Source organism: Colletotrichum chrysophilum (assembly GCF_026319265.1).
Source record: "Colletotrichum chrysophilum strain AFK26 chromosome Unknown scaffold_82, whole genome shotgun sequence".
Classification (NCBI taxonomy): Eukaryota; Fungi; Ascomycota; class Sordariomycetes; order Glomerellales; family Glomerellaceae; genus Colletotrichum; species Colletotrichum chrysophilum.
The window spans coordinates 190,106-213,268 of NW_026517369.1; the positions used below are offsets into that span (position 1 = coordinate 190,106).

Genomic DNA, 23,163 nt, shown 5'->3' on the forward strand with positions numbered 1-23,163 from the left:
GAGGGCTCTTTATCCTGACCCAATCTCTGGAGAACCATCTCATTTCGCGGCCATGATAAACCGCGAGCGAGCCGCAATTCAATCACCACCAAGATGCCTCAGAGTATTATCCCGGCGCAATGAGCCTGCCGCCTGCGACCGTTCATCTGGCCCAGACGAACCTCAATCCTGGGACTCACACGGAAACTTTTTGGATAGACTGCGCTGCAACCCCCCATCCGTGAAAACCCCCGTCCACGCGATCCCAAGGCGGCAGCAACAAACCCGGTCTCTCGCTTCGACTGAGGTGATTTGTATTACAGAGGCCCGGGCAACGCAGCACAGTATTTTCCTCTTGGGTGATCAGCGAGGAACGGCCCCACCAGAGGGCCCGCACGATGACGATGGCGGTTCGGCCTTGTCAACCTCAACCTCAACCTCATGCAGCGAGCTCTTTTCCTTTTCCATCCCAGCGCCGGGATTTGAATCTGCATGCGGATTTGGTCTCCTGTCTCATTCGCCCGCCTCTCTACTTACTTTGCAGCACTGGGACTTGGCAAAAGTACCCAGCCCTTTCCATCACACTTGAGCATGTCTAGAGAACGCTTCAAGTCCTGGTCGACGAGGGTCCCCGGGGACCATTTTATCTCTCAACGTCCCTCCCGTAGGCCAGGTTTACTGGCCCCCAATCCCATCCCAAATCGACTTCTTGCTTCTCCATTCTTCGTCATAGACTAGACATGGCGGACAGACGGTCGTCTCCGCGGCCGTTCTTCACTCCCATTTCCATCCCAACATTACGCACGCCGTGGCCGGTGCCTTGCTCGGCGGCCACCGGTCCATCGCCTGAGCCGCTTCCCCCTTCAATGTCGCACAAAAATCACCACGAGACGACGCGGTCGCTTCTGTGTTTTGCGTTTTCCCTTGTACACGGGTGCTGGGCCAAGACCCAGGTACCAGCCCTCCTGGAAGCACACAGACTCGCACAGACTTGGGATGATGGCATCGTCCGGTGCCGGGCTTCGATCTCCCGCAGCCGCATGTTCTGTTCCTAGCTTGAACTAATCTAAGTAAGGCCAAGCAGCGCCGCCGCCCTCCTGGGCCTCACAACTGCCGCAACGGCGCCCCCTCCACCCTTCTTCCAACCACGCTCCATCGCCCTTCTCACGCCAGCACTAGACAACCCGGACCGAGCTCTAGCCCCTCCAATAGCCCACGTTGTCTAGATGTAACCTTATATCGAGCGTAGGCTGGATCCATGGGCCATGGACGGTAGTACCGTCAATGTTTTGCCTGCCTCGCCCGTGAGGCACACAAACTGCGGCCAAGGCATGCCATGAGCACACAACATCAGAGGTCCGGGACTGTGGACGCTTCTGGGATGAATCACAACAACTCGTTTTCCAATCTCAACATCTGTCACCCCTCTCTTTCCTCCTTGGGCGCCCCCCTTTTTGTGGGGGGCTCCTTGCCTGATGTGATTATGATGCTGTCATTCCTCAGTCCTGGCCGTGCCTCCTTCACAGGAAGCAGTGCTGTTGTGCTCACCTGCCCCGGGATGTGGATGTGTTTTTGTTCTGGGCAAAGCTGCCTTCCTGCCTTAGTGCCTTTGCCGGGCCGGTGAAGACCTCCTCCACAAGCTCATGATTAGCAATACCGGCACAATTCTTGGGCTTGTGCTCTGACAAGTGTCATTCTCTTGCCGATCTGCCCTCGAATTGAGTTCATAATGCTTTTCCCCTAGTCGTCTTTAGCTTGTATAGAGCTCCGCTTGTCAATCTAGACCTCTGGTGTTCATAAGTAGCCTGCCGCCCTCCATTGTTTTCTCGTTTTAGTCGATAGTCTTGGAAAAGTACCAATCCTTTCCGTACAAGACATTGGAAACGTTCCGTGGTCTGAAGCTGGTTCCGATATCCAGCAGGCGAGCTACTTGTCACAGTCAGCCCTTGGCGCACACCCAATATGCATACCACCCTGCTGCTGGCCGGTCTCGGCCTGGCCACCCTCTCCTCCGCCGGCTGCCCCTTTGCAGACCCGGCCAACATCAAGGCGCGCTCCGATGATGATGGCTCGCGCGATCACGTTGCGAGCTACGAAGTCGACGACAGCGAAGGCTACCTGACGTCCGACGTTGGCGGCCCAATCGAGGATCAGACCAGTTTGAAAGCCGGCATCCGCGGTCCGACTTTGCTAGAGGACTTTATCTTCCGCCAGAAGATTACTCACTTTGACCACGAGAGAGTAAGAATCTCCTGAGCTGTCGTTCGCTTTCATGGCTAACCAATGCGCCCACAGGTCCCTGAACGAGCTGTACATGCCAGAGGGGCCGGTGCCTACGGAACATTCACCAGCTATGGCGACTACTCCAATCTTACCGCGGCGTCATTCCTCAGTGAGAATGGTAAGGAGACGCCGACATTCGTGCGGTTCTCTACAGTCGCTGGATCCAGGGGAAGTGCCGATACAGCAAGAGACGTCCATGGTTTTGCCACGAGATTGTATGTACTGGCCGACATCTGGTGAACTTCATGCGCTAACGGAATAGCTTCACGGACGAGGGCAACTTTGATATCGTGGGAAACAACATTCCCGTGTTCTTCATTCAGGATGCGATCCAGGTGAGTGCCGGTCGAGAAAAGCTCCAAAAGCACTGATCCAACGATCCGTAGTTCCCCGACCTGATCCATTCCGTCAAGCCAAGCCCCGACAACGAGATCCCCCAGGCGGCTACCGCTCACGATTCGGCATGGGACTTCTTCAGCTCTCAGACCAGCACTCTGCACACCCTGTTCTGGGCCATGGCCGGATACGGCATTCCCAGAAGCTACCGCCACATGGTGAGCATAATTGTCTCGGAGTTCAGGAAACATAGCTAATAACAGTCTCAGGACGGCCACGGCGTGCACACTTTCCGCCTCGTAAAAGAGGACGGCACCTCGAAGCTCGTCAAGTGGCACTGGAAGACTCTCCAGGGCAAGGCGAGCTTGGTCTGGGAAGAAGCCCAGATTGTCTCGGGCAAGAACGCCGACTACCACCGCCAAGACCTCTGGGATGCCATCCAGTCCGGCAACGGCCCCGAATGGGAGCTCTGCGTCCAGGTGCTCGATGAGGAGGACACCCTCAAGTACGGCTTCGACCTCCTGGACCCTACCAAGATCGTCCCTGAGGAGATTGCCCCTCTCCAGAGACTTGGCAAGATGAAGCTGGACGCCAACCCGGTCAACTACTTTGCAGAGACAGAGCAGATCATGGTATGTCTCTATCCCAGCCACCCCTGGCCCACAACTAACCAGCGGCAGTTCCAACCCGGCCACATCGTCAGAGGCGTCGACTTCACCGATGACCCCCTGCTCCAAGGCCGCATCTTCTCGTACCTGGATACCCAGATCAACCGCCACGGCGGCCCCAACTTTGAGCAGCTGCCCATCAACCGTCCAGTAACGCCCATCCACAACAACAACCGGGACGGTGCGGGCCAGAACGTTATCCACCGCAATAAATACCCATGTGAGTTATGATCTTGCCCAGATGAGATGACTGGATGCTGACCCAAGTGCAGACACGCCCAACACCTTGAACAAGGGCTTCCCCGCGCAGGCGAACCAAACCCAAGGACGGGGTTTCTTCACGGCCCCGGGACGCACCGTCACCGGCCACCTCGTCCGCGAGGTCTCCGACACCTTCGACGACCACTGGTCTCAGCCGCGCCTCTTCTACAACTCCCTCACGCCCGCCGAGCAGCAGTTCCTTGTCAACGCTATCCGCTTTGAGACAAGCCACCTCGAGTCCGACACCGTCAAGCAGAACGTGCTCACCCAGCTCAACAAGATCTCCAACGACATCGCCAACCGCGTCGCCGACGCCCTCGGCATGGCCCACCTCCAGCCCGATCCCACGTACTACCACGACAACACCACCCAGGGCCTCTCCATCTTCGGCTCGAAGTTGCCTACCATCGCCACGCTCAAGGTCGGCGTGCTCGCCAGCCAGGCCGTCAACGGATCCGTGGCCCAGGGCGCGCAGCTCAAGGACGCCTTCGCGGCCGACGGCGTCCTCGTCACCGTCATCGCCGAGAAGCTTGCCGACGGCGTGGACATGACGTACGCCCAGGCCGACGCGACCTCCTTCGACGGCGTCGTCGTCGCCAGCGGCGCCGAGAGCCTGTTCAACGGCACCAACAAGTCGCCCCTCTACCCGGCCGGCCGCCCCGCGCAGCTCGTCATCGACTCCTACAGGTGGGGCAAGCCCGTCGGCGGTCTCAACACGGCGCTGAGCAGGTCTCCCTCGCTCGGCGTGGAGGACGGCGACGGCGTCTACTCGGCTGATGGTGTGAGTGCCCTCGTGGAGGACTTCAAGGCGGGACTGGCGACGTTCAGGTTCACCGACCGTTTCGCGATGGACTAAGGGTTGCCCGTTGCTGTCAGCGGGGGATAAATCTCTCTTCTTGTGTATAGTTTACGCCCGTCCACGTTGAGAATGAGGCATAGAGTACGACCTTTAGGTATCAATACAATCAACCATGAACTAGACCTGCCCCTGCCACTCCATAGCTTTGAACGTATGCTTTTATACGAACATTCTCGCAATACGGGTCTCAACGATTTGGAACGGATGAATGAGGAGGATACTGGGTCAATTCATTGTGGTCCGAGAACCAAAACGCCCGCCGTCCCTGAAAAAAAAGAACCAACGTACGCGAATCGGATACTCTCGATTCGTCAAATCTCTACTAACAACACTATCATCACCTCCCTGTCTCCTCGTCCACACAGCCCTCCAGCGTCATCTCAGAAAACAAATCCTTTCCTCTCCTCGGACCTGCCGCATCTTGACATGAGTTTTCATTGCCTAATCCATTTTTCTTGTCCTTTCGTTATTCCCACGTGCGTAGTATTCCATCGCCCTGCGGCCTTTCTTTCCTTCGGTGCTTTGGTGTGGGTGCTTGTGTGCCGACTTGCCCGTGTACCATACATGTGTGTTTGCGAGAACAAACCACACACGTGTTGGGATACAGGCAGCCCGAGGGAAGCGGGTAATCAAGTTTTTTTTTGGAAGAAAAAATAAAGCGAAAACGCCAGCCCATTGGGACCTCTGCTTATTCTGATGAGGGAGATCCCGACCATGCATATAAGAATAGGAAGCGAGAAGGGATGTGAAGAAAAAATAAACCAACAAAAATTTACATCGTGCTGTCGTCGCTGCCTTTGCATTACCATTCGTTTGGGAATACACCAGTAATAATAATAAGTAAAAAACGCAGCCGGCCCCTTTCATCGTGATCATCATAGGCTTCTTTTTTTGTTTTCGCAGCGCCGCCCTTCCTTAGGGGCGATGGTGGCAGCGCTGACAGTGCGAGGTTACCTTCCTTGAGGCCTCGAGCTGGTCATCTCGCCGTACCGTCCACGCTGCTGCGTTGTATCGTAGGCCTGTAGAACTCTCGTTTGGCTCTCGTCTGCCTGCGAGAAGGCATAGCCACGCTGCTTGCGCATGCGCTGTACTTGGCGCACCTTGCGAATAGCTTTTTGGAATTGCTCCATTCTTGATAAATGTTAGTTATCACATCCAACAACACGCAAAGGGCTGCTACATACCTTGGTCTGTAATCTTGAATGTTGTACTTTTGAATCTCCTGGATGTGGTGGTAGGTTTGCGGCATGTACATGCGCTTGGCGAACTTCCAGGCAAAGTCTCTCAATAGACACATTATGGCCAGTGAGATCGTCTGCAACCAGAAGACGGGGCTGCTGTACAGTTTGGGAATGACACCGTGGTACTCGGCCGAGAATGGGATCATGGGCGCGACCGTACCGTAGAGAGCGATGAAGCCCCACCAGAAGAGCATGCTGCCGGGGATGGCAATGACATGGTACTTGGTCCAGTTGTTCGTAATCAGAGCGGCCTTGCCCAGGACGGTGAGAAGAACAGCGGCATAGAGTGCAGTACCCCAGACCCAGTGACCGGCAATCTGTCCGTCGCCCTGGATGAGGTCACCGTACCAGATGAGCTCGCCAAACACATAGAGGATGATGGAGTGGTAGATGGCATTGGCGACCCATTCGGCGAAGATCTTGATCTTGAAGAACTGGTTCTGCTGGCCCATGGTGTACAGCTGGGGGTAGCGGTCAAGAAGTCTAGCCGAGATGAACTGGTCAAGGATACCCAAGGCCAGGGGGGGTAAGACGGTGTAGAAAACGTTGTAGAATGACAGCGTCCAAGACTCGTAAATGACCGCGCCAGAGAAGACGTTTTGGAACGTGTACTGTGGATGTTAGCAAGCATGCAGTTAGGCGGGAGTTGGGGGAGACTAACCCAGAACTGGGTCATGTAGAGGGTGATGTTCTTGTAAAATGAGAACAAAATTGTCTTGGCGACACGCTGGTAACTCCAGGCACCGTGAACCAACAGGAGCTTTCTGAGGTAGCGGAACTGTCCAATGGACACGTCGGCACTTCGGGCGGCTTGGAGACCTTCCATACCACTGATACCAACACCGATGTGAGCAGCCTGAATCATGGAGACGTCGTTGGCACCATCACCGATGGCGAGCAGGATGGACTCCTTTTGGTACTTCTTGACCAGCTTGACGACCAGGGCTTTCTGCAAGGGAGAGACACGGCAGCAAATGACTGCTTTGCACATGACAGCGAGGTCGAGGAAGAGCTTTTCCATGTCCTTCTCGAGAGCGAAAGTAAGCGACTTGCCGTCGATAATGAGGGCTAGGGTCTCCGTTTCGATCGTTCCGTCGCCTTGAGTTCGAATAGCGTCAATCTTCTTCTGCAGGTTGTCTCGGGTCGCGGCAGCGCTTTCCTCATTGACAATGAGAAGCATCATATCCTCGCTAAGGAGCTTGCAACTCATGCCAATGTTGATGGCGGTTTCCTGACGATCACCAGTGAGAACCCAAACCTTGATGTTGGCCTGCTGGAGCGTGTGGATAGTCTCAGGGACACCATCTTGGAGACGATCTTCAATAGCGGTCGCACCAAGGAGATAAAAGTCCTTCTCAATGAGCTCGGAGGCCTTGTCCAGCTCGTCGGCACGGTTACCACCGACCGTGGTGGATGCCTTGTCGTAGATCTGGTACCACTCCTGGAATTCCTGCTCGGGAACCTCGCGCATGGCCAAGCAGAGTGTTCTCAGACCCTCGGAGGCGTATTCTTCCAAGTGACGGAGGGTAGCTTCAACATGCGGGTTCTGGTCGTTGAGACGCTCGAGAATGACAGTGTCGGCTCCCTTGCAGTAAACGCGAATCTTTCCATCGGGGCACCGGTAAATCGTCGACATGCGCTTTCGGGTTGAGTTGAATTCACAGACCGCCAACAGCTCGTATTCCATTTCCCGTCCATGCGCTTCGATAAAGACTGATCTCGGCTTGCGATCCGTGAAGACGTAGCCAAGCTCTGCCGCGCCCTCGACCAGGGCGCCCTCATCGGGAGAAGCTGCCTGGTACTTGATCTTGCCGCCCTTTTCGTCGCTTCGCTCGGGAATAACCGTGTGGCAGGTAGCCAGCAGAGACAAGAAGTGGTCAATGACGGGGGCGGTCTCGTGGCTCTTGAGGTTCTCGGCCAATCGCTTGTAGTCGTGGATGCCTACTTCAACACCATCCTGGATCGTAGCCCTGAGGTCTTCCGGGACATCCTCTGCGTACTGGATTCCGCCAATTGAGGCCTGCTTGAACTCCATCATGTTGCAGGTAAGGGTACCAGTCTTGTCGGAGAAGACATACTCAACCATGCCCAGTTCCTCCACCAAACTGGATGTTCTGCAGTTTGCCGGGGTGTCCGTCTTGTCGTAGTAGATATCCAGGTCGTCGTTGATAAGAATGCCGTGCCAGTACTTGACCATCTCCAAGGTGACGAAAAGCGAGATAGGCACCAGAGAGGAGAACAAGACCCAGTATGTGACCATGTCCTTAAAGAAGGTCTTGATGATGTCGCTCGCGGAACCTGTGGAGTCGAGCTGCAGGTAGGACAGGGCCTGTCCCTCAACCTTGCGCTGAACGAGATCGCCCACTGTGCAAATAACACTGAGGACGAGGAGGATGCCGACCAGGACCAGGACCAAGATGTTCAGCTTCTTCTCTACCTTTGTGCGCTTGATGGGTGCCGCCGTGGCGTTGCGCATGAGCTTTGTCTCGTGGCCAGTGAAGACAACGACACCGTGAATCCAGGGAGTGTTTCGCAGAGTGGCACCACGGAGGAGGAGCTGCTCGGGGTTCAAAGGCAGCTCTTTTTCTCCGCCGCCAGCCTGCATCGTCAAAGTGGCCTCATATGTGTACAAGCTGCTGTTGGGCTGCTCAGACTTGATGCGGCCGCCGAGCCTGCTCAGCTCGCTGGAGCTGACCATGGCACATGTCTCCGGGAGAGCTTGCTTGATCTTCAGGTTGGTCTCTCCGTCAAGGTTGGCTGTTTCGATATAACACAAGCCCTCCGGTTCGGAACTGGCAAGGAGAACAAGATCGGCGGGGAACGGCTCCTCGGATTCTACACGGATGATATCTCCCACTGAAACGTTGATCCACTTGGTCTCCTGGAAGCCGGTGCCGCGCAAGATGCGCGCCTTGGACGTGTTCAGCGCATTGTCAGCCTGTTTGCGACGGTAGTCCTCCACCAATTCCTTGCCCGCAGAGACCAGCATAACAATGAAGAGAGGGATAATCGTCGTGTATCGGTTGGTGGGCGAGAGGTTGGGGATCTGCTGCAGCGCAGCCGTGAACAGGAAGAAAATGTTGGCGAACTTGGAGAACTGCTCGAAGAGGAACTTGGGGAGGAAGCTTGCGACATTGTATTTCGCCGTCGAGATGTGGTTGTCGACATACTTGTTCGCGGCGTTCGCAGGCGGGTTGTTGAGGTGGATGATTCTGGGACCCAAAGTCGAGGGGTCCGGCTTGCTGCGACCGAAGCCAAACTTGAAGTTGCCCATGTCGAACTTCTTGCCCTGCTTAGCCTGTTGATCCGCGCCGGCAGCTCGTCCCTGGCCAGCCTCTGTTAAAGGAAGATCCATCTCCGAGTACCCTTGGCCCATGCCCAGTCTATTCTTCATGCGGCCAAAGAAGCCACCGCCCAGGCTGAGAACGCTGTTACGGTTCCGGGCGTTGGCCCTGCCGGAGGGATCCGCGACATTGTTCTGGCTCGTGGTAGCTCCTCCCTGTTGGTAGTAAGAATCGTGTTCGGTCGGGTAGTCGTCGAAGTCGTCGGCGTATCGCTGATAATTGTTCAATTCTGAAGTTTGGCTGTAATGCCTCTGCATGTAGGGAGTGCCGGAAGCAGCGCCGCCACCGACGCCGGGGGACGAGGGGCCGGCGGCTTGCGGTCTCAATGTCGAAGGTTGTTGCGCATTGTGTCCAGCTCCTCCAGCTCCTCCGCCACCAACAAAGTCGTCGTAGGATACGGAAGGGCGACCCTGAGCCTGGTCCTGCTCGTGGGCGTAGGATCGCAACAGGTCGTCATCGTTCATCGCGGATCGCTGTCCTCCACCGTAGACGGGTTGGTCGTTCTCCAGATCTAGTAACAGATCGTTATTGGAAGGTCCTCCAGGAGGGCCTCCCGTCGGTCGTCCAGCCATGCGGGGGAGACTGGTTGTGTTGCTGTTGCTGGGCGATCAAGGTGTGAAGGTGTCGGAATGTCCAGCATGCGAGGTCGGGGGGTTCGTGGATTAAGGTCGTGTTTCCGGACACATGAAGGAAGGAGCGATGGGAATCGAAAAAGGGCGAAAGGCGGCAAGAGCGGAGCGTTTTCGGCAGGCTACCTTTGGTCGGTCGACAGGTCAATGGAATTCGTAACCGCGGCGGCAGCGGGTGAGAGAGACGACGAGGCGACGACGACGACGGCAGTGAGACTGATCAGCGTGATAATGGGCGCCGCAGCTGGGCAATGGCGGTAGTAGCTGCTGGCAGGAAAAAAGAGTGGCCCAGCAATCCGTATTTGTTGCAGCACAGCCTCCTTCTGGCGCAGGATTAGGATTACACAGTGGTCGGGTTCGCGCTACGTCAACGGGCGGAGGGTGCTGGACGGAGGCGACGTAGACGCAAGTCGACGTAGGCTGAGCCTGGAATGGTCGGACAAGAGTGCCGTAGTACTGCAAAGTACCAGAATGCAAAGCAACGCAGTCGCTATGGGTGGTGTATGATGTATGTTGGTTGTGTATGTATTGGCAGTCGGAAACAAGAGGGGATGTCTTTTGAGACCGGGAGGCCAGGAATTGAGGTGATGCGAGGAGTCTCGTCTGGCGGGAGAAGAGATGGGATCTGCGGATGGTCGTGTTTGAGGTGCTGGGTGCTTTGCTTGAACAGGCGGCGCCAGGGAGCGACGGACGGGACGAGACGAGACGACCTGGGAGAAGCACAGCAGTGCAGCGGTGCAGGCAGGCAAGCAGGCAGGGCAACAAGGTGTAGGTGGTGCTGCGGGTGCGGGTGCGATGGATGGATGGATGGTGCTGCGCAGGTGGCAGTAACTGATGAGGCTGGTTGGGGCAATGGTCAATTGGGGGGACGCTGAGGAGGAGGAGGAGGGTGGAGGAGACCCAGGAGGGGAGGGGCGCCTTGGTTGGTTGGAGAAGCTGAAGGGGTCCAGTCTCATCCGTCTGAGGTGGTCCCGGTCCAGTGTCTGGCCTGGCCCTGGGCTGGTCGCAGCTGGCAGTGCGTCTGTCTCCCCGGTAAAGGTTCTGTTTTGCGGCGCTGTTTTGCGGTGCTTCCACCTCTTTTGCGCTCTTACCAGCCAACCAGCCGGGCACTCTCACTCACGCACAACACAACACAAACCTGCGAACAACCTGGAGCCTGGGCATGATTTGGCCCTTGGGGGTGCCAGCTCCACCGATAGGGGCACGTGGGGCATGTTACTATTCGTGGGCCGTTTAGTGGCCGCTCCCATGGGCTTCAGACCTCCAACTCCCCGGCTTAGACGCACGACTGGCTGCAGTCGACCTCCACGACAATCGTCTTCTCTCGTACCGGATGGGACGAGCTGACGGGCCAAGACGATGGGGTCTGCCAGTCCGGTGTCCTTCAGCCACGATACCTACGACGGCAGGGCTGACTGACTATGTACCTCATGCCGGACACTGGACGATGGCAGGACCTAAGGAATGCATCTGTCCGTCTTGCGTGCTTTCTCCCTCCATCGTCACTTGAATCTGGGGAACATGAGGTGAGGGACCTGCGGAATCTCGGAGCTGTCAGACCGTCCGTCAGTCAGCCACTGAGATTAACGCAAGCGAGCCAACAGCACAGCAGCACTTTAGTCTGTTCCCCTGGGGTTATCAACGGTCATTGCTCGAGCAATTGCGCCGTCGCTCAGACAGTGACCCCCCAACTGCCAACGCTTAACCGACAACGCCGGCCCTGGAGCCAGGCGAAAGGAAACAAAACAAGACGAGGCGAAAGGTCCCAGGCCAGGTTGCTAGAGCCAGGCCCCCCTTCCAGCCCGTGAGATAAAGGTCACCAGGGAAAGGAATTAAGCATCTCCCGCAGAACCAGAGAAAAAATTTCCCTCGTCCACTCGCCCCGAGCGATCTGTGATTACGTGTGGATACGATATCTCGCTCGTCCGAATTGACCAGACGAAATTTGGCTCGGCCATCTTGGAAAGTTGGAAACCATACCAAGCATTGTCCTGCGCAAACGTCCATTGCCCCTGACTTGGCCTGCCACCGTGGCCCCCGTTGGCTGGCGAGGCGGACGTATCGCTGAAGAAAGCTGATGAGCAGATCCAGTTTCAATTCCAGACTGGCTGGGGACCCCGTGAAAAGTCAGCGAAAGAGAGAAAACATTCAGAGGGCCCCTATTGTGGCTACCTGCGCTAATCCACGATCCCGCCAGGTGTCGTTTGCGAATCCCAGCTTCGGTAGGGCGCTAGCTCCGCCCTCTGGTCTGGTCCCGGCCCACCTTCTGCACCAAAGATTTCAGCAGAACACGGCGCCGCTCTGCACTCTAAACGCGGAAGCCTGTGATGTTGCGTCACTTCGCAGTCTAGCTTTCCAGCCACCCGAGCCACGTCTTAGGTAATATATCCCGCTAGTGGCGCTATCTTCGTCAACCGTTATCTTATCGATAGTCGGTTCCTCGGTCATCGTCTTGACCATCACGACTGTCACCAACCATCCCTCAATCCCATCCCAACGTTCATCTCCAGCTACCAATCCATCAACCACGCCATGGTCTGCGCAAAGTGCCAGAAGCTCGGCAAGGGCGGTACAACCCTCGCGACGCCCTCCGTCAAGAAGAAGAGCGAAATCTACCACGGCTCCGCCACATCCTCCGCGTCCTCCTCGAAAGCGACCCTGGGCAGCACCGGCATCGGCAAGAGCAAGCTGCTCTCCAAGGCCGCCAAGAACCCCTACGCTCAGTACTCGAGCGCGTGCTCCAAGTGCAAGACAAAGGTCTCGCAGGGCCACGCCCTCTGCCAGTCGTGCGCCTACCGCGCCGACTCCTGCGCCTCGTGCGGCAAGCCCAACAAGAAGAAGACCGCCGCGCCTGCTGTTGCGGGGCAGAAGTTTACGTTGAAGTGAAGGACATCAGGGCATTCAGATAACATGATAGAAGAGGACGTTGCGCCGATGTCGATGAGGATTATCGTACGCTTCTAGCCGATACATAAATGACGGTAGATACGAGGTGGTCCGGAATAGCTGCGCGCAAGCAGTGCATCACAGTTGGGTCAGAATCCGCCAGGAAACAAGTAAACGTCGATTCGATCAAGAAAGAGACGACGGCTGGGAGTAGGTGGCTGATAAGGAATATGCGCGGATAGCTTGGCCCGTTGAAGCTGAGGTTGGTCAAACCAGTCGAAGGTCACGTCGCACCGCATGGCCGCAATAGGATAACCATTCGCACGTGTAAGCGCAGACATGCCATACAGGCAAACCTCAGAAGCATAGAGAGAGCAAGCAATGCTTGCCAAAAAAATTTCATATTCATCGTTTCTAGTCATTCCCGACTACAAAATTACTCCTGCCTTTTTTGCCCACATCGTTAATGCCATGCTCTTCCAATCCATTAAATCAAAATCAAAACTCACAAGTTCGCCGTCGGCTTGTTGACCTTAGTATCCAGCCACTCCTTGATCTGCTTGTTCACCTCCTCCGGCGCCTCCCACAGCGCCCAGTGCGTCGCCGTCACCTCGCCCCTCGTCAGGTCCACAAAGTGCTGGTCCATGCCCGCCGCCATCGAGGCCGGCAGCGCCGCGTCCTTGTTCGCCAGGATGAACAGACTCGCGGGCTGGATCTTGATCGCGGCCCCCTCCTTCTCTGCCTTCTCCGCCAGCGGCAGCTCCTCCTCGTAGTTGATCTTGCGCGTGCGGTACCAGTTGAGCGGCCCGCGGAGCCCGCTGTGGGAGAACTGCTCGGCGTAGTAGGCGATCTCGTCCTCGCTCAGCAGCGGCGTGGGGCCCATCTTGCCGAGGTTCTCGAACACGACGCCCTGCTCCGTCGTGAAGACGAGCTCGCCGTTGGGGCCGCGGCCGCCGTAGATGCCCTGCAGGAACTGGCGGATGTCCTCGGGCGTCTTGACCTTGGCCTCGACGTCCGGGCCGCGCAGCTGCAGCTGGTACTTGAAGTTGTGGAACTTGCCCGCGGCGATGAGGTCGGCGAGGTCGAACCAGTACGTCGTGGGCGAGTTGTACGGCGTGCAGACGCTGAAGACGCCCTTGATGAGGGTCGGGTGCCAGAGGGCGACGCGCCAGACGAGGGCACCGCCCCAGTCGTGGCCGCCGAGGATGATCTGCTCGCCGGGCCCCGCGACGTGCTCCGAGAGTGCCTTGATGTCGTCCGCCATGCTCTTGAGGGAGAACTCCTCGAGCTTCTCCGGGGAGGCGGTCTGGCCGTAGCCCAGGCAGTCCGGGGCGACGACCTGGTAGCCCTGGGAGAGGAAGAAGGGGATCTGGTAGCGCCAGCCGAGGGAGATGTCGGGGAAGCCGTGGATGAGCACGACGGTGCCCTTGGGGGTGCCCTCAGGCTTGCCGTAGAGGTAGGAGTAGGTCTTGCCCCTGACCTCGGCCTGCTTCCGCTCGATGCGGGGGTCGTTGGGCGCGATCTTGTCGACAGCCATGTTGAAGGTGAGATGGTGGTCTGGGTCGAGTGATAGAGACGACATTGGTGAGGCTCTTGTCGAGGGCAGCAGGCGTTCGTCCCTTATATACAGGTTGGCTTTGTAACGTCTGCCAAGGAGGAAGCCCTAGTCCAGAAAGCGGCCGTTACTCCGAAAGGTGAATCCCGTGCCGATGCGGGGAATGAGGTGAGAAGCAACGAATCCGAGTCCGATGTTGGGTATGCAGGATGCCGGAGCCAGTTGCGGGATCTACGCCGCCCGAAATCCTCTCTTATAAGAGTTGAGTCGTCAAGCCCGAGTCATTTAAAAATAGGCGTGTTGCACGACGTAAACTGGGTAGAATCACCCAAAACGTACGAGCGGTGTGCAAATGAGCCTCGGCCTAAGGTAGCTCGAACGACACTGCCCAAAAAGCTTCCCGCAAGCTGTGACAGAAGAGCGGGATGGCGGCGCCAGACGAGCAGAGAAAGAGGGGCAAGCTTTCGAGTGACAAGGACGTGACGTGGGGTCCGTGGGCGGCCGCGGCCACAGAAGACCAGAGGGCCGCATTGCGTTGGCGACCGGCGTGGCCGGCAACCCCACCCGCGCGGGGCTCTCGCATGTCTGCCATCGGAGTCTCTAGATGGAATCGTCCTAGCGCCTCGGTCCGCGTTGCAGCGATGCCTCGGCCCAGCGCCCAGGAACCACCTCAGAGGCTCAGAGACATGCAACGAACGCTCTCGCGCCGGGAGTTGGAGTAGCTCCCTGCATCGTTGGTTCGAAACCAGACACCACCATTGTGTCATCCCAACAGAAACAAAGCATCGGATTCCGAGGACGTTGGCAGCTTGCAGATCGGAAAACTGTAAATCTGCCGCCTGCATCTAGAGGTAGTCGCCGATTCTTCAACGGCACAAACGGCTGCTAAAGGTGACGGGTCCCCACTAGCCGAGGCGGTATCGCGCATCACACGTCACTCGGCCGACGCCGAGTCAGCTCATTGTCTCGATCGCTCCATGAATTGATGTCTTGCAGTTCCTTGATTTTCGTATTGCATATCTCCGGGGGGTCGTGGATATCTTTAAGTCAATGCCGCTCTGAACTCCAATTGGTATATCGTGACCCGACGTTCAATCTTTTTGCCCCTCATGAAATAGAAAAAGCGCTTTCCGTCCACCGGCGCCAATCGTTTTGGATAAAATGATAAAAAGCGTAGCCTCATACCAGGTTTGAAAAGAATATTCGAGAGCCGCAACAGACCTTTCGGCTCTCTTCATTAGTATATCACCATATCCTCCTCGGCGTCCTCGACAACATCGCCAGACTCATCGTGCGGCTCTCGGTCGTGTCTCTCAGTGTCGTGCGACAATGTATTAGTGTCGGCTTTTAAAGCTTCCGCTGGTGGAGCTTCTGGGGCGGAGGTTGCATCTGTCGAAGCTTCAGCAGTCACCGGCGCAGACTGCTCTTGTCTCGTGGGCGGCCTGCTCCGACCGTAGCGCCGCTCGTGCTCTTCTCTTCGCTCGTTGAAAACCTCGACCTCTCTCGCGATGGTCGCCTTGGCGTCCTGTATCTGATCGTCTATCTCGTCTTCTTGCTCCCTGGTGAGCTTCCATGGCCGGAAGAACTACATCATCAGTCAGCATGATACCTACATGTACCGATGGAATACATACGATTTGAGGCTGTGTCTTTGTCCGGAGCGAATGCGCCATTGCAAGCATGTTGGAGTGCCGCGTCTTCATCTGTGAGGGGGTAATCAGCGAAACCGGAGCGCATGCTCGCAAGGGAGGAACCGTCCACGCACGACTTTCTCATCAAACTTGATCTGCTCTTGCCAGCGCACCTCGGTGATCCTGTCAAGCTTCTCCGCCCGCCTCCTGTCGGCCTCCGCCCTTTGTTTCTGCGCCCTCTCCTGCTGTCGCTGTTCGACCTCCCTGCGCTTCTTGTGCTGGGAGCTGGTGTTGGTCTGACTGAGCGTGCTCAGCAGACCGCCAAATAGTCTCTTTCCGCGCTTCTTCTCCTCCTCTTTTGACAGATTGCCCCGACGGGCGGCGCTGCCGCCTACGTCCGCATCGCGCGACCTCGTGGCTGTTGGCGAGACTCTGGGCTCTTGCGCGCGCTGGTCGCGATGGTCGGCATCCTCGATTCTCGGTCTTTTCGACGTCTCTTCGGGCTCCTCAGATACCGATGCAGCTTTGCGCTTCTGGGAAACCTCGGCTTCGGGGCTGACCGGCTCGGGATCGATGGCGTCGGCGGGTGGTGCCCTAGCATGCGTGTCAGCTCGTTGTTCTTTCCCAAAAAGTGTTGAGAAGACGTACTCCGTAAGGGTCGCCATTATCGACGTCGCGCAGACTCCAGAGTCTTTTAGACTATTTGCGACGATGCTGCAATATGTAAAATAAAAATCGGTATCGTCCCGGCCGGGTGATGTTGGATGCGACTTCGCCGTGGTACCTATTGAAGCTCAAAAGCTCCTGCGTGAAGCTCCAAGGCTGAGGTTTGTCAGCGGGGTTGGCCACTCAGAAGAGGGCGCCCCGCAAATGACCCCACTTCGGTACGGATCAGACGGCGGCCGTACCAATTACCGCGGGAGAAACGTCGAGAAGAGGTGGCGAGGCTGAACGGTGTTGACTACCTCTTCGTCGCCATCATTGCAAGCATATCGCAACTTTGCGATCAACACCGCAGTCGCTTCTCAGACCCCGCGACTTTCAACCTCAGCACACCTGGCGACCTTTGGCGCATAATCGCCCACCATGTCGCGTCATCACCCGTAAGTCCAGTTCACGCCCCAACCTAAACAAAACCGCGTACTGACCGTTTTCCAGCGATCTCGTCATGTGCCGCAAGCAGGCCGGCATCGCCATCGGCCGCCTCTGCGACAAGTGCGACGGCAAGTGTCCCGTCTGCGATTCCTACGTCCGCCCCACGACTCTCGTCCGTATCTGCGACGAGTGCTCCTTCGGCAACTACCAAAACAAGTGCGTCGTCTGCGGCGGTGAGGGCATCTCGGACGCCTTCTACTGCTTCGAGTGCACGCGGCTCGAGAAGGACCGCGACGGCTGCCCCAAGATCATCAACCTCGGAAGCTCGCGAACCGACCTGTTCTACCAGAAGAAAACGAATCGCACGGCGACGTACTAGTCCCTACGTCGCCCGGGTCTGGGCACCGGTTATGTTTTCGGCTTGAGGCAGCATGGATACGAACGAGAAAATTTTGCGACACATGGGTATGGCATTGTGTACATGGCGTTTGGGCGTCGATTATCAGAGACAACGCACGAGGGTTTCACCATTTAGATCGAAAAGAACGATATCCCACTTTGCATGACGGAACAGCCAGTTGCCAACTTGTTGAAATGCTCCCATTTTTGAACCAAAAAAACATCCAAGGCCACAACAATTACGGCCGTTCATCCAGATTCATACTTATAGTACAGTGAAAGTCAAAGCTAGCCGGTGTCCGTCGTAATCATATGTAGCTAACCTTGACTCCCATTCCCGCTGTCGCCTTTACCTTGTTCCAACCATTACCAAGCACGCGCTGTATCCGCTCTCGGACATTCTTCTGTCCAAACATGACGACCAAACCCAAAATAAAAGCCACAAGCCGCATCAGCAGCATCGGGTTCGTCTTGAACGACGCCCCCAGCTGGTCGATGAGCTCTTTCAGCCGAGACACGACCATAGATGCCCTGCTTCCGAACGTAGGGTTGGCTGGTGACTTGCCCTTTGCCCGTGATACAGGCATCTTTGGGTTTGAATTTGACCCTGAAGCGTTTGAGACGACTCTGGCATGTCGCCCCTTGCTCGACCCTGCTTTGCTAGAGCCCGCCCTGCTCGGTGTCCTTTCGATGCCATAGTCCACCTCGGTGCCCTCTCGCCTGGCTCGTTCCTCTTCTAATCGCCTGCGTTCCCTCTCTTCATTTTCAGCTCTCAGTTTCTTGGCCTCCTCAATATCGCGCCTTATTTGCTCTTCCTGTTGGCGTCTGTCTTCGGCTTCGCGCCTTTCTGCTTCTTGCTGTTCTTCCTGCAAGCTTTGCAGTGCTTGCAGGAACGCCTCGCGGCGTTCGTCGTCTAATACGGAGCTGACGCTAATGAATTCTCGGGCATAATCCCACTCATTATTACGCAACAAAACATGCAGCGTGTACAGCTCGAGGATCTTCACCCTCGCATTAAGGTCTCTTGGCGTGTCAGCGCCGCTCGTCCCCTTCGCCGGCGACCTGTGCCGGTGATTCAGCCGCGGGGACGGCGACGGCGTGTCGGAAAATCTCTGCGAGAGATCCAGATTTGGTGAGGTTGAGGCAGCGAGATAGCTCTCCAGCCTCTTTTGGTTCAATTCCTGCGTCCGGGCGTGAGCTAAGAGCAGCGTGGCGCTAGGGTCCCGGTTAGCACATGATATCCAGCATCAGGCGACACCCAAATAAACAATTTTGCTTACAGGTTAATGACGACGTCGGAATCGACGTCGCTCTCGACGCCGTGGTATCCGTTGCGGACGACCTCCTCCCACACTTCTCCGTCCCTGACCTTGGTGCACAGCGAGCGCCACTCTTGGCTTCCAAACGCATCCTTTCCCTCGTCCGGCTCCAGCTCGACGATGGCGTTGAGCGTCGTCAGGTACAAGCTCCAGACCTTGATTCTCGTGGATCGAGACGCCCTCGCGACGGGCGCGGGCTCTGTTGGGGCGCCGTCCGACTGTCCCGGTGTTGGTGTGATCAATGGCAAGATGGTGGATAGGGCCTCGGGCAGGCGACGCGTGAGGAACAGGGTCGAGGCCTGGCGGTAAGTCTTTGAGATCTGCGAGGTGTGGCGCGAAGACGTTGATGAGGATAGCGAGGAGATGGAGCTCGAGAGCATGTGCGGAGGGAATGCGGATGCGGTTTCGGACGAGGCGAGCGTGGGACTCAGAGTCGCCGTGTAGGAGCCGTTGAGGGACGACATAGTGGCGGGCAATGGCATTTAGAGGATGGACAGCAGCAACAGGCAGGGCGGCGTCGGATTCAATCTGTCGGCATTGACGTGCCCCAGACGGGAGGGAAATTGACGAGGGGAAGACCAAGAAAAAGAACGGGGTTTGTTATGTATCCGGCGTGCGGAGAGCGGCGGCCATCATACGCGTTACTGCTCAAATGCCACCAGCGGGTAGTGATGAGAGCCGCGACATGTGGTCGTGGTTAGATTCGGATTGCCGGTGCTCGGTGGTGGTGCTGGGTTGCTGGTTGCTGCTCTGCTGGAGAATGGAGAATGGAGCTGGGGCAGTCTGCTGACTGAGGAGGAATGGAGTGCACTGGGCCAATCACCGGCCGCAGCTGCGCAGGCACGGTTACACTTTTCGGCCGTGGCCAAAGTTTAGCCTCGGTTTGTTCTGCGGCGGTGTCTCGCTGCGAGTGTGGTGGGCTCATCCCGGCTCTCCTGCAGAGTGCATGCAAAGTGCCTGAGTGTGTGCCCGCCGGCCTGGCGTTCCTGGCCAGCTGACCGCCAGAAACATTGAGTCGTTCGCTGTAGCCAGAAAAACAAAGAGATAAGCGAATACATGGTCTTGGTGCAGCACGCCCCAGTGACGTCGCACCGGATGCCTCGCATGTGAAGTACCCCTCTAGCCTCCACGACCAAGCGGGCTTCCTTCGGCGTCCGTTCTTCTCATTGGGCGTAGCTTCCTGATCGGGGAAGAGCGCAGGCCCAGACGGAGGAAACAGGGGTTGCCCTCGACGACCGGCCGAGCTTCATCTCAACTCGCGGAGATCAACAGCCGTTTCCAGCGATCGTCTCATGCTGCCGCCGCCTGTCATTTCAAATCTTCGTGATCTTGCCCTCCAACTTGGGATTCCCCCTCCACGGCATCGCCTTCTTAAGTGAACTATTATTACTCTGTGTTTTAATTGACCCATCAGATGCCATTCAAACGCGTGCAAACTTAGAGTTCGCGTGCCCCTGTTTCCCCAGATTATCCCGAGGCCCGCGGGTTCGAACAGCCGAATCGTCCTCTACCCCTCTGCCGCCCCTGAGCTGAGCAAAAGCGATCAAAAAAAGTCAGAAACGTGGAAGAAGGTCAATGGCCGGTGAGAAAGGATCATTCTTGTGAAAGCCATTTCTAGGAAACAAATTGGCCAAATGTAAGATACGACAGCCTGGCGGGGTCACTCGAAAGCCAAGGATCATCCATCACCAATTCAGTCTATTACACAGCCCATCGCTATATATCGACTCACAACGCGTCTCCTCCACTTAACGCGTCTCAAGAACGAATACTGCATCCTTCCGTGTCTGACGTCGGACGCGGAACCTGGCGAAAGGCTCGATCGGCTGCCCACTGTCTCTCCAGAAAAACATTGGTGGAGGGGCCGATTCGCAGAGTGTTGCGGAACATGTCGAACACAGAATGACCCCAGTAGAGCTCTCCGACTTCTTCGTCATCGCCGTCTGAGGATGCCGTCGATTTCTCAAAGTCCGATCCTGAGTCCGATCCAAAGCATTCGGGGTCACGTCCAATCTCTAGTAGCCAGCCCTTGTCGTACAATCGACGCATCTTCTTGTCCCAGCTCTCACCCTCGTCGACGTTGTCGAGTGTCCTTCGAGCAAGTTTATGTGCGAGTCGCAGAAGGATAACAGCAGTCATGAAGCCTATCGCCAGGTCAGTTACAAAGTAAAAGGTGGGAATATATCGACGCACTGTCGTAGCCTGCTTCATGGGCGTTCGCCCTTCGACTGTACCCATGGGCCGGATCCCAGCCAATAGACGGCCTGCAAACATCGCCAATGAATCTGTCGAATATATCCGCCAGCGGATCTTCCCCTTCGATCGCCTGATCGGCGATTGCCATGAGTTTGGTATCGATTATGTGGGGAAACAACTCGTAGATGTTGGCAAAGAATTCCCCGCAGGAAGCAGGGAGATCGTCAAAGAAGGTTTGGTAAATGAACAACAAGTCAAAGAACTGGTTGTGACCAACAATTGGTGGGCGCTGGAGCTGGAGCTTGGATTCGAGTGTCCAGAGGGCGGCCCGGATCTGATCGGAAAGCGTTGCTTCCGAGATATCATCCTCGCTGTGACGCTCTCCAGAGTAGCCGGCAGGATTTCCCCAAGACCCGCTGGGACTCACAGGCGTGTGCGGGAAACTTGTAATCCACTCCGACGATGATTCCGGCAATCGCCAGGATTGTTCGCCTTTTGCTTCTTCCAGGGAGTTCCCGATGTTATTGGGTGATTCTTCGCTGAAGTAGCTGGATTCCTGCTCTGGTGTCGTCGACACCACTCCCTCGCTGTCCTCACCGGACTCTCGCTCCGGACTCAAAAGCGGCGCGTTTCCAAATTTCTGCTGAACCTCTTGACAAAAGCTCTGTACCGTCATGCCGCCAGGCCAGGATGATAAAGCCTCAATAATGTAGCTCGGGTCAATGATATCCGCAAAATGCCCTCCGGAAAGGGCCTCCATAATCAGGCGAAGACCTTGGGATGGTCAGCATCTGCCGGCTGTCTTGTCAATGAGACCTACCTGTTTGCTTTCTGATTGAGGCGGAAAGGTTATCTCGAAACGTTTGCTGCCTCTGGACATTGTCAGTAGGGGGCGCAAAACAGGGCCAACCAACAATCGCAACGTTTCTGGGGGGTCGTACCTCTTGATTCTCGTCGGAATCTTCTGGTGAAATAATCACAGAAAGACCATGGTTCCAGGTGCGGCACTTCATGTGCGGAACCAGATTCTGAGCTGTTACTCGGACGATCTTGTGGTACACACTGCTTCTCTTCTTGCTACCCGAATAGGGGATCCGGATCTCGATCTCTGACTTTCGCTGCACGACCACAAGCATTAGCCATAATCCCCATGAACTCAACCGTGGGTCTTACATCGTCGTTGCGGTCGCCGAGCCATGAAGTGATCTCGTCAAAAACGTACGTGCTGAAGAAATTAAGGCCTTCCTCGTCCTCGTCGTACGGATGGTCCTTGATCGGCTGTGTCTGCGCTCGGGACTCCAGGCGTTCAATTGCGTCGCGCGATTCCTTACGGCTCAAGTACGGGACAGGGTTGTCGAAAATCTTCTCCAATTGGAGGCCTTCCTTTCTCATAAACTTCAGGGTGCTGAGTGATGCCGTCAAGTTCCTGCCCAAGTCTTTGGCGAAAAAGCTGTCTTCGCGAGTATCCTCGAGGAGTAAAGGGCTGACATAAAAACTGTAAGATTCCGTCTTGTACGAATCGTCTGTGGCTTGTCAGCAAGAAGTCGCGAGAGGCGGAGGAAAGTACTCGCCTCCGTCAGGCTTGACACAGGTGAGACCCAGCTCAAAGACGTTGTACGTTGACGCGATCCGCTTGCCTGTCTCGTAAATCCCCTGTCGGGTTTGGTTGGTCTTTTTCCAGAAATTCTCCGACATCTTGTCTGCAATGCCGGTCATCTCGACGTCGATAGCGACGAAATTCGACTCTGCGATGGAAATCAATATTCTTGGCAGCTGCCGCCAAAAGTTTTCCATGGTGATCTCCATGGCTACGGGTGTGAGTGGCACCCACAATGGTGGTGTAGTGAAGGTGGTGGTGGATATTGTAGGTGGGCAAGGAAATCGGGAGGGGAGTGAGGAAGTAGTGGCTCAGAACAACACCCATTTTTTTCCCCCCCTTGGAGGAAGGGGGAGATGGTATGTTCCTCTCAAAGTTAACAAGACGTAAGGAGGCTGCAGGAAAAGGAAATGGCAACGGAGGAGGGTCGTCAGTAGCGGACCAGATGTGAGAAAGTCTCGTACCGGGAGGGGTGGCGACACTATGAACAAGGACGATATCAGTCAAGAACCATAATGGGGAGAGCGAAGAAGTTGGTCTAGCTGAGTAACTTCAGAAGTCGTCAACGCGCACGTGTAGATCGAGACTGAGCATGGCCTGGCTTCGAGATGTTTTCTTCCAGAACACCTGCCCGTCACGCCCAAGCCCAAAATCGCAAAACAAAAACATTGATCAAAAAAAATCAAAAAGTTCAGGCAGAGCCTTATGAAAATCCATAGGAGATTCTTACCAACCTCAGGTGTAAAGCCAGCAGTAGTCATACTTCGTAATGAAAGAAGGATACCCCCCCCCCATTCCCTTTCCCCCGACTACGTCGGGGGACGGTGGGGACCTTCTGCGAAGCCGGCATAGGGCCAGCCATACTTCGTCGTAGAAAAAACTAGG

The 23,163-nt window shown here is 56.2% G+C and overlaps 8 protein-coding genes across 8 annotated transcripts; 3 read left to right on the forward strand and 5 right to left on the reverse strand.

Moving 5' to 3' along the window:
- Window positions 1-1,941: 1,941 nt before the first annotated feature.
- Window positions 1,942-4,383, forward strand: CAT3 (catalase; the record flags this gene model as incomplete). Its single annotated transcript, XM_053181722.1, has 6 exons — window positions 1,942-2,220; window positions 2,275-2,477; window positions 2,525-2,597; window positions 2,649-2,816; window positions 2,868-3,486; window positions 3,539-4,383. 6 exons carry the CDS (start codon window positions 1,942-1,944, stop codon window positions 4,381-4,383), a joined length of 2,187 nt encoding a protein of 728 aa, XP_053034370.1.
- Window positions 4,384-5,336: 953 nt separating this feature from the next.
- On the reverse strand, window positions 5,337-9,543 carry DRS2 (aminophospholipid translocase; the record flags this gene model as incomplete). The annotated part of the gene is made up of 3 exons (XM_053181723.1): window positions 5,337-5,517; window positions 5,571-6,238; window positions 6,289-9,543. The coding sequence occupies 3 exons, from the start codon at window positions 9,541-9,543 to the stop codon at window positions 5,337-5,339; spliced, it is 4,104 nt and encodes a 1,367-aa protein (XP_053034371.1).
- Window positions 9,544-12,132: 2,589 nt separating this feature from the next.
- COL26b_008981 (uncharacterized protein) lies at window positions 12,133-12,486 on the forward strand (the record flags this gene model as incomplete). The annotated part of the gene is made up of 1 exon (XM_053181724.1): window positions 12,133-12,486. One exon carries the CDS (start codon window positions 12,133-12,135, stop codon window positions 12,484-12,486), a length of 354 nt encoding a protein of 117 aa, XP_053034372.1.
- Window positions 12,487-12,991: 505 nt separating this feature from the next.
- On the reverse strand, window positions 12,992-14,023 carry COL26b_008982 (uncharacterized protein; the record flags this gene model as incomplete). Its single annotated transcript, XM_053181725.1, has 1 exon — window positions 12,992-14,023. The coding sequence occupies one exon, from the start codon at window positions 14,021-14,023 to the stop codon at window positions 12,992-12,994; it is 1,032 nt and encodes a 343-aa protein (XP_053034373.1).
- A 1,255-nt stretch (window positions 14,024-15,278) lies between these two features.
- Window positions 15,279-16,337, reverse strand: COL26b_008983 (uncharacterized protein; the record flags this gene model as incomplete). Its single annotated transcript, XM_053181726.1, has 4 exons — window positions 15,279-15,626; window positions 15,676-15,744; window positions 15,807-16,266; window positions 16,321-16,337. The coding sequence occupies 4 exons, from the start codon at window positions 16,335-16,337 to the stop codon at window positions 15,279-15,281; spliced, it is 894 nt and encodes a 297-aa protein (XP_053034374.1).
- Window positions 16,338-16,758: 421 nt separating this feature from the next.
- On the forward strand, window positions 16,759-17,146 carry PHF5A (PHD finger-like domain-containing protein 5A; the record flags this gene model as incomplete). Its single annotated transcript, XM_053181727.1, has 2 exons — window positions 16,759-16,775; window positions 16,831-17,146. The coding sequence occupies 2 exons, from the start codon at window positions 16,759-16,761 to the stop codon at window positions 17,144-17,146; spliced, it is 333 nt and encodes a 110-aa protein (XP_053034375.1).
- Window positions 17,147-17,474: 328 nt separating this feature from the next.
- Window positions 17,475-18,949, reverse strand: COL26b_008985 (uncharacterized protein; the record flags this gene model as incomplete). Its single annotated transcript, XM_053181728.1, has 2 exons — window positions 17,475-18,381; window positions 18,447-18,949. The coding sequence occupies 2 exons, from the start codon at window positions 18,947-18,949 to the stop codon at window positions 17,475-17,477; spliced, it is 1,410 nt and encodes a 469-aa protein (XP_053034376.1).
- A 1,294-nt stretch (window positions 18,950-20,243) lies between these two features.
- On the reverse strand, window positions 20,244-22,204 carry COL26b_008986 (uncharacterized protein; the record flags this gene model as incomplete). Its single annotated transcript, XM_053181729.1, has 5 exons — window positions 20,244-20,629; window positions 20,679-21,455; window positions 21,502-21,553; window positions 21,623-21,799; window positions 21,855-22,204. Coding segments are annotated over 5 exons (1,742 nt in total), but the record flags the coding sequence as incomplete, so codon positions are not given.
- Between the last annotated feature and the right edge of the window lie 959 nt (window positions 22,205-23,163).